This window comes from Sarcophilus harrisii, chromosome 1 (assembly GCF_902635505.1).
Source record: "Sarcophilus harrisii chromosome 1, mSarHar1.11, whole genome shotgun sequence".
Classification (NCBI taxonomy): Eukaryota; Metazoa; Chordata; class Mammalia; order Dasyuromorphia; family Dasyuridae; genus Sarcophilus; species Sarcophilus harrisii.
This window is the reverse complement of record NC_045426.1, coordinates 63,541,566-63,557,598: the sequence shown is the minus strand read 5'-3', so window position 1 is coordinate 63,557,598 and position 16,033 is coordinate 63,541,566. Positions and strand designations below refer to the sequence as shown.

At 40.9% G+C, this 16,033-nt stretch overlaps 1 protein-coding gene across 1 annotated transcript in view; it reads right to left on the bottom strand.

Moving 5' to 3' along the window:
- Positions 1–13,618, bottom strand: part of NINJ1 (ninjurin 1) — a 47,172-nt gene extending 33,554 nt beyond the window's left edge. The window contains exon 1 of the mRNA XM_012543709.3: positions 13,289–13,618. Within this exon, the coding sequence (XP_012399163.1) occupies positions 13,289–13,363 (75 nt within the window). The 5' untranslated portion in view covers positions 13,364–13,618. The remainder of the gene's footprint in view (positions 1–13,288) is intronic.
- Positions 13,619–16,033: the final 2,415 nt, after the last annotated feature.

The window sequence follows — 16,033 nt, the reverse complement described above, 5'->3', positions numbered from 1 at the left end:
ATCCCCTCCCTCAACCCTACTCCACTCCCCAACTCAGCATCTTCCTTTATCCTCACTCTTTGCCCTTTTAGAATCCTCTCCTGTTTTAATTAATTCAATCCAAGATAAAAGCATCTTCTACAGTCAGGTCCAGCACTGGGTATTAGAGATAAAAAGTCAAAAACATTTATTACCTTCTTGTAGGTTATGTTGCACGGATTGAAACAAAACTTATGTATACAAATAAGAACGACTGTGTAGAAGGTAATCCACTGACAAATGAAGGTTAGCTCCAACAGCTAGGGGATGGGACAAGGATACCAAGGACTCAGGAAATGCCTCCAATGGGAGATGGTTCTAGAGCTGATGCTCAAAGTCGGGTAGGGATTCCGAGAGCCACAGGAGAGAAGTGATTGGGGATGGCCCATGCAAAGACAACCCTAGACATATTGGGAACAGCAAATAGGCCTACTGTCTGAAATGTACTATAGGACAATGGGAGCTAAGGTGAAATAGGCACAAAAAAAGGGGCAGCGAGGTGGTGCAGTGGATAGAGCATCAGCCCTGAAATCAGGAGGGCCTGAGTTCAAATCTGGCCTCAGATACTTAACACTTCCTAGCTGTGTGACTCTAGGCAAGTCACTTAACCCCAAATGCCTCAGGAAAAAAAAAATAGGCATAGAAAGATAGCCTGAAAAGAAAGTCTATTTATCTTAGATCCAATAGGGAGACCCTAATGTCTACTGAATAGAGGGACATGATTATAAGGGAGATAAGAGAATTGCCCCCTCTCTTCAGCCCAGTCTTTCAATCAGATTCACAGAGATCAAAGCAAAGTCATTTGGATAATACAGTGTTTTAAGGGTATGACTCTCCCACAAGAAAAAAAATGAGACTTCTCTTAGATCTGTTTACTAGACTGGTTACAGCATAAAGACTGCTGGGTTTATGTCTAAACAACTTGGGGTTGAATCTTGTTACCTATTATCATTATCATTACTAATTAATTAGCACAGTGCCTGGCACATAATAAGTACTATATAAAATTTAGCTATTTTATTAAGTCACCTAATTTAGGGACTCATTTATCAAATGAGGAGGCTGTGACTAAATGGCTTCAAAGGTCCCTTCTAGCTACAAATCCATTTATCTTCTTCTCATATCTCCTCCTCTCCTATTCCTTTCATCTTCTGCTGCTCAATGAAATCTAGTTTTCTCATAAGAACACTACATCTCCTGGCAACCATCCAAGGACCAAGGCTGGCCGTTCCTTCTGTTACAGCACTAGACACACAGAGCCAGGAGACATGAAGCTAGCTCCTCTGCTCCCCTCACAACTTCATTCTGTCTTTCACACACCTCAGCAACTAGCTCACCTCCTTTAAAATTGATTCTATACCGTCTAGGATCCTTGGTGCTATTGCTAATGGACATTTAGGACACGTTCCCTCTCCATAATCATGTGGGTCCCAAACCAGTCCTTGCCTTCTGGTGACATCCAGGAGAGGTCACCAAGGAAGTAAAAGGCAGAAAAAGAAACAGAAACCAGACTGTATAAGTCTAAATCCAAGGCTCTTCCTACTGCTTCCCCAAAGAAGTGAGTAAATACATGAACTGATGCTGAGTGAAATGAGCAGAACCAGGAAATCATTGTACATAGCAACAAGAAGATTATACAATGATCAATTCTGATGGACGTGGCTCTTTTCAACAATGAGGTGATTCAGGCCAGTTCCAATTTGTCTTGTGATGAAAAGAAACATCTGAATCCAGAGAGGACTGTGGGAACTGAGTGTGGATTACAACATAGTATTTTCATTCTTTTTATTGTTGTTTGCTTGCATTTTGTTTTTTCTCATTTTTTTTCCTTTTTGATCTGATTTTTCTTGTGAATCATAATAATTGTGGGAAAATATATAGAAGACTTCCACATATTAAACATTTATCGGATCACTTGCCGTCTAAGGGAGGGGGTGAGGGAAGAAAGGGAAAAAATTAGAACACAAGGATTTGTAAGGGTGAATATGGAAAATTATCCATGTACATGTTTTTAAAATATAAGCTTTAATTTAAAAAAAAAGAAATGAGTCAAAGGAACAGGTTGTTCAGTCATGTTCAACTCTTTTGTGACCCTACTGGAGCTTTCTTGGCAAAGACACTGGGATGGTTTGCTATTTCCTTCTCCAACTCATTTTACAGATGGGGAAACTAAGGTAAACAGGATTATGTGACTTGCCCAGGATAACAGAGCTAGTAAGTATATGAGATGGGATTTGAAATCAAGAAGATGAGTCTTCTAGACTTCAGCTCCCAGCACTCTATGCATTATGGCATCACTTCCTAGTAGGACAGGGACCAGAATTCAGGTGCCTTGGCCAGACACCAGTTCATCCCTGAAGAGTCTGTTCTCACTGTCTATTGTGACCTACTGCAAAACTAACCAGGTTTTTCACCTCAGTGAGCAAATATTATTCTAGCTGTTCATGAAGTGTTTTGAAGACATTTCCCAACAGACCTTCCCAGGAATGGCATCTGCAAGAGATCCACCTCTGTCTCAGAGCCACAATTTCATGAATACTGGCTTCTCCATACAAGGGAGGCGGTCCAATGCTTAAATTTATGGGGCCGTCATTTTTCTCTTTGGGGTGAAAGTTTCTAGTGGCAGCAATTCCACTCCAAAAAACCAAACTACACTGATTTTCAAAGCAAACCAAACCAAACACTAGACACTAGGAGAAAAATAGCTATTTGCAAATGGCATGCTTCTGAGACTCTAAGGACAGATTTTGGAGCAGAAATAAAGGTTCTTCCTATCAATCCCTTTTGTAGAGTGACCCAGTGATTGGAGTTTTAGACTTGAAATCAGGAAAACTTGAATTAGAATCCTGCTTCAATTATTAGCAATGTGGCACTGGACTTCAATTTCCCCATCTGTAGAATGAGGATAATCATAGTACTTAGTTCTCTTCCACAGAGTCAGTGATTCAATGATATGGGTCTTCTTACTGCTCCTCCAACAAGACCCTCCATTACCCAACACTGTATTTTCCCTGGCTATGTCCCAGACCTGGAATTCTCTCCTCAACTCCTTCCCCTGGTTTACAAGGCTTCCTTAGTTCTCAGCTAAAATCTCATCTTCTGCAAGAAGCCTTTCCTGTCCTCCTTAATGTCAGTTCCTTCCCTCTGGGATATTCTCCCATTTGTCCTGGTGCATCTTGCTTATATGAAGCTGTTTGCATGTTGTACCCCCTGGCATAATAGGAGCTTCTTCACAGCAGTGACTGTTTTTGTATTTCCATAGCTTAGTATCATGCTTGGCGCATAGCAGGGCCTTAATAAATGCTTGTGGGTTTGACTTACTTCACAAGGTCATATCAATTGGGACAGTATGTATAAATCACTTTGCAAACTTAAAAAGCTCTTTATAAAAGCAATTTCTCATTATTGTTATTTATTATTGTCCTGAAAAAGGCTGAAAATCTGCTGTTAATTGATCAAAACTGCTTCTGCCTCACCTGCCCTGAATAATAACCTTTTTTAAAGTTATAACCCTGTTTGAATCTTCATAAAATAAGCATTTTTTGGTCCCCTGACCTTCTGACCCTTAGCTTCCTCCTGGCCCCCATAATGGAATATTCCATAATGTGAATGACTCTACAGAAAGTGCCATCTCCTGGCAGCCTCATGGGTTAGGCTTGGTTTCTCCTCTTGGAGGCTTCAGAGAAAGCCTCAGTTCAGGGACTAAATCTTGCCATTCTTGCCCACCAGAATTTTCCTCTTCATGATTTCCTACTATGTTCAATGGGGCTCTATTAGTTTTTGCTTATGAAAAAAAAAAGTACCTTGAAGTCTAAGTCTGAAGAAGATATTATTTTGCTTAAATTGAATTTTATTTGGTTTTTCCCTGAGGCAATTGGGGTTAAGTGACTTGCCCAGGCTCACAGAGCCAGGAAGTGTTAAATGTCTGAGGTCAGATTTGAACTCAGGTTCTCCTGACTTCAGAGCTGGTGCTTTATCCACTGTGTCAACTAGCTGCCCCAAATTGAATTTTGTTTGAAAAAAAATCTCAGAATTCATTGTCTCTAGCCTTCAAGTTGCCAGCTATCCACTTGGTGACCTCTTTCTAGAAATCCATATTTTTTTTTATGTTAAACGTGCAGTTCTTCTATACATACTTCCACAATTATTATCTGTTCAAAAAAAAATCAGATCAAAAGGGAAAAAATGAGAAAGAAAACAAAATGTAAGCAAACAAGGAAAAAAAAGTGAAAATACTATGTTGTGATCCACACGTAGTACACTCAGTCCTTTCTTGGATGCATGCAGATGGCTCTCTCCATCACAGGTCTATTGAAACTGGCCTGAATCACCTCGATGTTGAAAAGCGCCACATCCATCAGAATTTATCATTTTAAAATCTTGTTGTTGATGTGTACAATGTTCCCCTGGTTCTACTCACTTCACTTAGCATCAGTGCATGTAAGTCTCTCCAGGCCTCTCTGTAATCATCCTGCTTATTGTTTCTTACAGAACATTAATATTCCATAACATTCATATACTATAACTTATTCAGCCATTCTCCAACTGCTGGGCATTTACTCAGTTTCCAGTTTCTTGCCATTACAAAAAGCACTACTACAAACATTTGTACATTGTACAAACATCATGTCCCTTTCCCTCTTTTATGATGTCTTTGGGATATAGACCCAGTAGAGACACTGCTAGGATCAAAGGGTATGCACAGTTTAATAGCCATTGCTTTCCACATTTCATTCTCTCCAGAGTGGTGAAATCCATGAATTTCAAAAATTGAAATAACTCTGGATGTCCCTCCACCCAGTTTCCCTTCCTTATTTTTTTCCTTTACTTGAAAAGGGTGGAAGAACTGTGACCGCAGCGGAAAAATAAATGTTTTGACCTTCCTTACTACATGGAAATTTCCCTACCTCCAATCTCTCCCAATCTAAACTATTTTACATATCACTGCCATATTAATCTTCTTAAAATATCACTTTTCTCAAGTTATAGTCTAGTGAGCATGGAAAGTTAGCCCAGAGACAGGAAGATAAAAGTATAAGACCTGTCTTTGAAACTGTGGCTATAAGACTCTAGATCAGTTATTTAATCTCTCAGGGGCCCAAGCGTCTCTCAAGTGACAATTTATATTCATAGGGAAGTTTATTGACTGGAAGTAGTTAACAATAATAGAATCAGCAGTCCAGTCCAAAAAAAAAAAAACTTTCAGGAAGTTACAATGACTTTGACTTGTGATTACATCAGGAAAAAGAAATTCCACTGATGGAGATGGGCGAATCATATGTAAATTACTCAGTGAGCTACCAAGAAAGCTAAATAATAAAAGGGCTTGCCTACAGCCACAAAAACTAGTATATACCAGAAGTAAGGCTCAAAACGATTTTGAAAGATCAAGCCTTTATTAATCTGAATAAGCATGGGGGGCACAAATAGAAGTAGAAAGACAGTTTCTGCCCTCAAGAGGCTCACATTCTAGTTGAGGAAGATATTACTGTTCATAAAAGGGAACAGTAATATGGAGAATTTTTTGGTACCCAAGTAGAGACAGGGTGGCAAAGTTCAGACAGAGTTGGAATGGATGCTCATCCTATACCCCTCTCCAAAATGGAGGCCCTGGGAGGAACTCACCAATGGGACAAAAGGGTCTCAGGGTCAGAGGATTGTTCCAGGGTGAGAAGGCAGCTGAGACATACATTGCTCTACACCACCTTGCCTCTCTATTTTCTCACTAAAACTACATCTCATCTGCTTGGCTTTTAAGGCCTTGCTTCATCTGGTCCCACTCTACTCCTCCTCTGACTCTGCTCCATGCAAAAGTAATAATTGTCCTTTGGCCAAGCCTTCTTACAAATACAGGTCCATGTGATGCTCATTTCCAATGCCATGTCTTTGACTATCTAAAAAAGACCTTCACCTTCAGTAAAGAAGATTCCTTTACACTGAATCATGTTGGAAAGAATAGCATGACATAATTGAAATTTGAATTTGGATTTTGAATCAAGAGAACCTGAGTTCAAATAGTGATTTTCCACTTACTGCTTGGGTGACCTTGGACAAACCATTGAATTTCTTAGAGATGTAGCTTTCTAATCTTTCAAATAAAGGGCTTGGACTTCGTGGTCTCTAAGGGATTTTTCTGTACTTATCTGTAATCCACATAGCCAAAGCCTGCCCCTCCCTCTTCCAAGTTTCTACAAAACATATTCTACACTACAAGTTCAAGTCCTGCATTATTTTCATGCCTACAATGCTATCATTTCTTACTTTGTGAGGGGCTGTTTTTCATTTTGGTACAGAGAGAAGGGTACTGAATTGGAGCCAGAAGAACTGGGTTTAAGTACCTATTCTTCCTTTATATATCTGTTATACCTTTGTGACCTGAAGCAAGTCATCTTATAACTAGGCTTTGGTTTCCTCACCAATGAGGAATGAAGAAGTTATATCAGATTGGCAAGGTGATAAAAAGGAAAATTCAAATATTGGAGTGTCTGGGGGGAAAGAGGCCTCTCAATATACTCTTGGTAGAGTTGTGAATTCTGGGAAATAGTTTAGAACTATGCCCCAAGTTACTAATCTCTACACACCCTGAAAACTAGTAATTAAACTACATTAAAACTAGTAATAACCTTTTCTCAAAGAAGAAAAAGATCCAAATGAATAAAAATTTTTATAGCAGCTCTTTTTGCCATAGCAAGGAACTAAAGAGGGATACCCATCAATTGTACAATGGCAGAACAAATTATGGATACATTAATTTAATGGAATAAATACTATTACACCATGTCAAATGATGGGAGGGATGGTTTCTGAAAATCTTGGAACACCTGTGTGAACTCAGTCAAAGAGAAGTGAACAGAACTAGAAGAACAGTTTATATGATAACATTATAAAGACAAATGACATCGAAAGACTTAAGAAATCTGATCAATTCAATGACAAATTATAATTCCAATGGACTGATGATGAAACATTACCTACAACCTGACTCAAGATACAGAATGACACACATATTTTTAGACATGAGCAATGTGGGAATTTATTTTGCTTGACTGAATATTTGTTACAAGGGTTTTCTTTCTTCCCTCTTCCCCCATGAAGTACTAAATAGGAAGGAGAGAAAAAAAATTTATTGACTGAAAAAAATTAATTTTAAAAAAGCAAAAAGGTAGGGGACAGGTATTCATGATCAATATTTCACACTATTGACAATCACACAATTAGCTAAAAATAGCAGAGAATAGAAGATCCCAATTTGCCTATTGGTATTTTACCTAATTTTTTTCAATTGATTCTTCAGATTAAAACATTACTTTAACATCTCAAAAATATTAATAAAGTGGACTGTATAATCTCAAAGGTCCTATCTGGCTATAAATCTATTATACTCAGTATTGAAAAGTGGACAAGGCACCAGATGGTGAATTGTACATGCAACTGAGAAATATGGCAAAGATTCTACTCCCAAATGTGAGAGCTAACAATCTAAATGGAGGAGAGGGGACCTGAGAGCCCCATAAGCATCCTGATGTGCCTTTCTGGTGGGAGGCTTTTGCTCCAATCATTTTCTACACTAATGCCTCACCTTATTGAATCCTATTACTATACATTGCCACCTAAGATCTCTGGAACAAGCCTGGGCATAGGCAAAATCCTAAACTGCCTTCCACAGAATCCCACTGTTCCAAGCTTACAGTAATGATTCAGAGGGTGCTCTAAAAACATGTTTTTACACAGGCCACATAGTGGTACTTTTAAGTATTTTTTTTTCCTTCAGTTGGTTAATTTGGCTCTCTCCCGAGTGCTCTCTCCCTCCCTCCCTCTACCTTCCCCCCCTTGTCTCTCTCTCCCTCCCTTTTTCCCTCTTTCTCTCTCTGTCTCTCTCCCTTTCCCCCTTTCCCTTCTCTCTCTCCTGCTCTTTTTCCCTTTCTCCCCCCTTTCTCCTGTCTCCCTCTCTCTCCTTCTTTCTCTCTTTCTCCTTTTCCTCTCTCCCTCCTTCCCCTCCCCACACATACACATACTTTTAGTTTTTATGTGTTTCGTTTTTTAACAAATATTTACTCTATTGTCTGTCTCTGTCCCACTGGAGGTCCAAGATAATTGAGAGGCCTCATTCCTAATTTTCATGGTAGCCTCTCAGCCACAGTTATTCTGGCAACCCAGTAAAATACATGTCCCCAAATCACTAATTTAACTGAACTGCAAAATCAGAAATCTTTTGAAAGGGGAATGATACGTAACTAAGGGACATCTTTGAGCAGATTTTAATTTCTCACCCCTCCTCTCTCAACCACCAAAACACTTACTGACCAAAAATAATTAAGCTTTTTTTTACTTTTTCAAAATGGCTACTTTGAATACACTTTTAGAAACTTGGCAAGGGACATGTCTTTCATTTAGGATGCCAGGCTTACAGTCTGGAAATAGTTTAGAGTCATAAGAAACCATTAAAAAAAAAGCAGCAGTTTATAGTCATATGAAAACAAACTTTGGAGTATTTTAATCAAATCTTTCACAAAAATCAAAGTTATACGTGAAGTATAACTCTAAGAGTATCAGAATAAAGCTGGACTTTTTTGGGGGAGGGCAAGATAATCAGGGTTAAAGTGACATGCACAGGGTTACATAACTAGTGTCTGAGGCCAGATCTATTCCCTGCACCACTTAACTGTCCCCAAAGCAAGAGTTCTTAAGATTTATTCTGTCATGGATTCCTTTTAACAATCTAGGGAAGCCTCAAAATCATGTTTTTAAATGCATAAGCAAATTTACATGGGATTAAAAGGAAATAAAGGTGTAAATTTTATTCAAGTTCATGTATACCCTAAAATCTATATAAATCCCTAGGGAAAGAACCTCTGGATAGAAATTTGTTATTTGTTAAGATCTAATTGCTATGATGACAAATAAATCCCCTTCTGGCTCTATGGAATTCTATGATTGTAAGATGATTTTATATTTACTTATTTGTGAACCAAGGAATTTCCTTGAAGGTAAAAATGTCTCTTTTTCATTTTAGCCTCTGTATCTCCCACACCTAACATAATGTTTGACATACTTACTAAAAGTTCGTTCAGAGATCCAAGGAAGGTCTTTACCTCCTAAAGAATGAGTTAGCCAGTCTGTTACTATCACTGCTTTATCGCCATATTTAAGTTGACCCTTTGATTGAATTCTTCCCTAACTCCACAACTATCCCATCTCAGATATGATAGAAGGGAGAACCCAACGTTCTCTGAAGCCAGGATCTTCTGGGGACACAAGCTACCCCTCCAACCAATTAAACCGAGAATAAGTACATAGTCTTCTGCCGCTCTGAAGTTCCCAAGCGAACAGCCCAGAAGCTACTCTCAGAGAATCAACATAACCTGAGTTTTGGCCAAAGGTTGCAGGCTTGGACTTCTGCAGACTCCTGGCTGAAGAGTGAGCAAAAATAAAGAAGGAATAAGAGAGGAAAGGGGGAATATGCGCAGGCCTAAGGCAACTTCTCCATTCCTTTTATATTTTTTACTACAAAGATTTTTGGATGTGGGCTTGTAGCAGTCAAAAAGCCTCAATTCCTGTTGCAACTTCACTACTCACTAGCTGGATGACCTTGGACGGGACACTCCCACTTTATGGGTTCCTTTCCTCTGGGAGAAAAAAAAAAACAATGTGGTAGAATAAGCTCAAATTCAAATATTTTCAATCCTAGTAACTATTGGCTTCCCACAGGAAAGACATTACAACCTGTTATTAGAAAGCATACAAGGGACAGAAAGGCATTCCTTCCCTGAGGAGGCAAAGGATGGACACTTCCCTCAGTGGAGAGATATTACTGAACAAGCTACCTAGAAGTGATGCAAATTTGAGACCAGGCTCACCTTTGCATTTTTTTTTTCAATTTTCATTTAAAGCCTTTCCAAACAGGCTGTGTCATTTGAGCACCACAAAAACTGTATTATGGATTTCCTCTCAACCCTCAGCATAGTTATTTTTAAATGAAATAAATTCACCTTAATTATGTTTGAAAGATTTGAAGGGAACACCTAGAAAGAATGAAGAGTTTCCTTTAAAGGGGTCACCAACCAAAATTTGACTCAAAAGGGTAATTCAAAAGCATTAATTTTTTTTTATTTAATAGCCTTTTATTTACAGGATATATACATGGGTAACTTTACAGCATTAACAACTGCCAAACCTCTTGTTCCAATTTTTCACCTCTTACCCCCCCCACCCCCTCCCCTAGATGGCAGGATGACCAGTAGATGTTAAATATATTAAAATATAAATTAGATACACAATAAGTATACCTGACCAAAACGTTATTTTGCTGTAGAAAAAGAATCAGACTCTGAAATATTGTACAAGTAGCTTGTGAAGGAAATCAAAAATGCAGGTGTGCATAAATATAGGGATTGGGAATTCAATGTAATGGTTCAAAAGCATTAATTAATTGATCCTAATTTTACAGAGGAAAAAACTGAGGGTCAATGACTTCAATAAGGTCACACGGCTATTATATGGCAATATTATCAGTTGGAATTATGAGCAAGTTGGGGCTAGAAGAGACCTTAGAGATCATTTCATCTATTTCTCTCATTTTATAGATGAAATCCAGAGAGTTGTCACCCAGGTCACAAAAGATGAAACAAAGTCAAAATCTACAATCCACTCCTTTCTCTTTGTCATCATGTCTCTTTGCTCATTATTCTTTATTCTATGTTCTCTTCCTCCATCCTACCCTCTCCCCAGATTCTCCTTTAGCATCCTCTGGCCTTCAGGACCATCTCTCATGATTCTCTTTGGAATGAAGGGCTATTACTACTTGCAACATCTACCTCCCAGAGAAGCTGTAAGGAAAGAACTCCAGGATAAATACAAATGAGCCATTAAGGAAATTATAACCAAAGGAAGACAAAGCAAGTGAGGACTTTATGTAAAAAAAAGACAGTCTGAGCCAGGGCAAGATATAAAGGGAGGTGATATGCCTATAGCATTTTACTTCCATCATTTCATTTAATCTTCAAAACAACCTGGAGAGCTAAGTACTCCAGAAATTATTATTTCCATATTATAACTGAGGAAGCTGAGGCTGAAAGGACTTAGCTAGGGTTACACAGCTAGTTAAGCGGTAAGTGAAACATTTGAACCCAGAGCTCTGTAGATATGAGGTCTAATATTCTTTCACTCTACTTTCCCTATAACAAATTAATCAAGACTGAAGAATGTAAACAGTCTGGAGCTTTAATTTTCCCAGGTCTTTTTATTGTTGGCACCTAGTGAGAGCAATATAATTATCAGAGCAATTTAAATTTGTTCAGTATCCTCTCATACATTTCCAGAAAAAGCCCAACAAATGTCCTTTTTGGTTTCACCTTTAACTAAGCAAATCTCCAGACTGCACCGATAATGTTGGCTGCAAAAATAATCTGTATTTCCGGCTATTTCTGCTCTTCGTTAGACAGGAAGGGAAAAGAAGAGAGTGTCAAGGGGAAAGGAGGTCAGGGACAAAGTCAAAAGCGTCAAAGAATACTTTTAAAAATCACCAATTGTAGGGATGATATCCTTTTAGGGAGTTATTTCTATCCTCTGTCGAGGCCTGGCACTTGACCTTCTTTGATTTCCTGTTTCACCTTTTTTTGAAAAGAACTCTGTGGCATAGTTATTTTTAAAATCATTTTAAAAACACAGTTTATTTTTTAAAGTCTAATAATTTTTTTCTTTTCCTCTCAATCCTTGACATAGATATTTTTAAATGAAATACATTCATCTTAATTATGTTTGAAAAAAAATGAAGGGGATACCTAAAAAGACTGAAGACTTTCCTTTAAAGGGGTCACAAACTCAGATTTGACTCAAAACATCAGAGCCAGCAGGGACTTGAGTGATCCAAATCCTTTATTTTATAAGTAAGAAAACTCAGACCTATAAGGCAACAAGTGTAATCAGTAGCAGGGCAAGTAATCAAACCCAGCTGCTCTGATTTCCAAATCCAGTGCTACTTTCCCCAAACTCCAGCCAGAGTTCTCAGCTTCTCTGTTCTCCAATTCTGTGGAGTCTCAGTGGTAGTGGGTAAGTGAGAAGGTATGGAGAGAAGAAACTGAAGAACTAAGTAGGGGAGGAGGAAAAGGTAACAATCTCGATCACAGTAAGCAGGAATAAAGAGAGTGACTTGAAAAGTGCTTGGGAAAGGACAGCAGTTGGTGAGTTCCTTAGCCAAAGTCCATGGAGCGTCCCTCTCTTCACCCCGATCATCACCGCCCCCATTCCCATTGTTACAATGTTGCACGGCATCCGGATGTGGCCTTAGGGAAGATGAGTCTAACCCTGGCGAGCCTTAGCTAACTCTTAGCTAACGGGTTCTGGCCTGCATCCCAAACACGCCAGACCTGGGAGCCGGCTGCTCGGCCCCCAAATCTCTTGCCTTGAGTCCAGAAATCAGTTTCGCTGCCCCCTTCCCAAATCTCCTAACCTGGCTCCAGGAGCCATCTTGCCCTCCCCTAAATCTCCTGAACTGGATCCAGAAATCAGCTACGTTGCCCCCTTTCCTAATCTCCTTCCCTGGCTCCAGAAACCAAATGCGCTACCCCTTTCCCCCAATCTCTTGCCCTGACTCCAAAATTCAGCTGCGCAGCCCTTCGATCGCCTGGCTCTGGCTTTAGGAACCACCTGTGCCACAACCCCCCCCCCCCCAATCTCCTACCCTAGATACAGAAATCAGCTGCGTTGTCCCTTCTCCCTAATTATCTGTCCTAACTCTCCCCCCATTCTGATCCTCCCCCTCGCATGCCTTGGTTCTAGGAACCACCTGTACTACCCCCCCCAATTTCCTACCCTAGCTCTAGGAACCACCTGCGCACTTGTCAAATCTGGGGGAACTACGGGACCACTAAGCCATTGGCCGGACCCCCAAATAGTCTGCTAAACTGCCTTCTCCCTTTTTCACTGCTCAGATGGCCAAGGAGACTGCTTCGTTGTTCTATCCCAATTCCCCTGACCCGGGGAGTCGGCTACCCTCTCCTATTTCTGCTGACTGGGACCCCCAGGAAACCCTTTGCGTTGTCCTTTCCCGTTTTCCCTAGCCAGGCCCCCGGAGAGCCCTGTACTCCACCCCTTCCCATGTCCCCTGGCCAGATCCCCGGGAATCCTCTGAGATGCCCCCTCCCATTTCCCCAAGCCAGACCCCCCGGGGAGCCCTCTGTGCTGCCCCCTCCCATTTCTCCTGGCGAGTCTCCCCGAGAGCCCCCTGCTCTGGCCCCTCTCCCAATCCCAGCGTAGCCCAGGGGCCACTTACCCTTCCCCCTGAGGAGGCTGGGGAGCCGGGCCCTGCAACCCCGTTCATCTCGTACTCCTCCGGGCCTGAATCCATGCCGCCGCCGCCTCCGTCGCCACCTCCGTCTGGGAGTAGAGCGCGCTCCGTAGGACTGGTGGCCGCCGCCGGGCCGCCGGGCTGAGCTGCGCTCGCGTCCAGCTTGGAGCCCTTTCCCGCGCCCTGGGTCCTCTGCGGCTCGGCGAGGCTGCAGGACCAGCCCCGGATGGATTTCTCTTCCCCGGGCCTGCCTGGGGTGCCTTCTTCTCCCGCTCCGCTGGCCGGCACAGGAGGAGGAGATTGACGCAGCCCCAACCCCTTCACCCCCCTCTCTGGGGGCGGGGACAATAAAATGTAAATACACTGTTCGGTATTTTTGTAGGGAGGGAAAAAAATTATGGGCGGGACTAGATAGGCTTGTGAATGAAGCGGGAGGAAAAAGTAGGAAGAGGGATGGGACCGGGCTGATGGAGGCTGGTGGGGGCACCCTCGGGGAACCCTCCTGCCAGCCCAGGGGGACCACCTGTTGCCACCTCGGAGGAGCACAAAAGTTCAGATTCTTGGAAGAAGCCCCAGATAGCCATCCAAAAGCCTCCTCACCTAACGGGTGGGCCCTCACAGCTGAATATGGCTTGTCTAGATACCAGCTAGTGGCAAAATGGGGCCAGGCACACTTGGGCCTCTTCCGTGTTGTCAGGCAACCGGGCTGCAGGCTCGGGAGCCCAAGGAGCTCCCAGCAGACCCCATGAAGCAAGCATGGCAGGTTACAATCGGGACGGGCCTGGGAGTGATGTCACCTAGTGTGGCCCTCTGGGCTGGCTCCTTGGTTCTAAATTTCCTAAACATTCTAAACTTGTTGAGATCTCGTAGGCTCTTGAACCTAGAACTGGAAGAAACCTTAGAAATCTATTAGTCCAGTACGCAGAATGGAAGTCTTTTTGGACAAGACTACTGTGAGAATTTGTTTTGCTGGACTGAGTATATTCTACAGGGTTTTGTTTTCTTTTTTCAGTGGGGGAGGGGGAGAAGTGAAAGGAAGAGAAGAAAGCAAATGATTAATTGGTTCTATTAAAAATTAAAAGAAGTCACCTAATCTAACACTTTTACAGATGAGGAAATTGAGGGCTGGAGAGGTTAAGTGACATATGGGAAGTAAGTGGGAGAGAAGATTAGTATTCTAACTCTGGTGTTCCTTCCCCTTTACCATTCTGCTCTATATTTATAAGTCTGTTTATAGCAAGAAGATTCTCCTCAAAAATCCTTCATTTTAGGAGAGGGACCCACATGTGAAAAAATGTTTGTGGCAGCCCTTTTCTTAGTGGCAAGAAACTGAAAACTGAGTGGATGCCCATCAGTTGGAGAATGGCTGAGTAAATTATTGTATCTGAATGTTATGGAATATTATTGTTCTATAAGAAATGATCAGGAGGGGGATTTTAGAAAGGCTGGAAGATACTTGCATGAAATGATGCTAAGTGAAGTGAGCAGAACCGGGAGATCATTATACACGGCAACATCAATATTATACAACGGTCAATTCTAATGAATGTGACTCTCTCCAACAATGAGATGATTGATGCCAGTTCCAATGATTTTGTGGTGAAAAGAGCCATCTACATCCAGAGAGAGAATTGTAGGAACTGAATGTAGATCACAACATAACATTCTCACTCTTTTTGTTGTTGTTCTCTTGCATTTTACTTTCTTACTCATTTACTTTCTTTTTTTTTAAATCTGATTTTTTTTTGTGCAGCAAGAGAATTGTATAAATATGTTTATATGAATTGGATTTAACATATATTTTAATATGTTTAATATGTATTGGATTGCTTGCCATCTAGGGGAAGGGGTTGGGGGAAGGAGAAAATCTGAAACACAAGGCTATGCAAGGGTCAATGTTGTCAAATTATCCATGCATATGTTTTGAAAATAAAAAGCTGTATTTTTAAAAATCCTTCATTTTACAAATGACTTCACCAGCTGAACTCTAAACTGGATTATTCTTCCCCAGTCACAAGAGACTACAGTGCCTTAGACCCTTCCAGAAAAGGCCCTTTCCTTTTCTTTTTTAAATAGTATTTTATTTTTCCAAATGCAGGCAAAGGTAGTTTTCAACATTCACCTTTGCAAAACCTTGTGTTCCAGAATTTTTTCTCTCTCCCTTCTCTCCCTAGACAGCAAGTAATGAAATATAGGTTAAAACATGTGCAATTCCTCTAAACAAATTTTCATATTCATCATGCTCCACAAAAAAATCAGATCAAAAGGGGAAAAATATCAAGCAAACAAACAACAATAACAAAAAAGGGTGAAAATGCAATGTTCTGATCCACATTCAGTCTCCATAGTTATCTCTCTGGATGCAAATGGCTCTTTCCATCATGAGTCTATTGGAATTGAAAAGATCTTTTTCTTAGGAAATGCCTCTAGCTCCTTTCCCCTTAGGATTGAGTCGCCAACAAAACCTATGTTTCTAGGGATGGGGTGGGGAGGGGGAGTGTTTGAGAAATAGCCTGTTAATCCACAAGAACTGACTGAACCTAATATGGGGCTAGGACTGTTTTCCTGCTGGACGTGGGGTGGGGAGGGGGAGTGTTTGAGAAATAGCCTGTTAATCCACAAGAACTGACTAAACCTAATATGGGGCTAGGACTGTTTTCCTGCTGGACGTAGGGGGGGACAAAGATGTATCCTAATCTAGGTATGCAAAATTAAATAACAATACTTCAT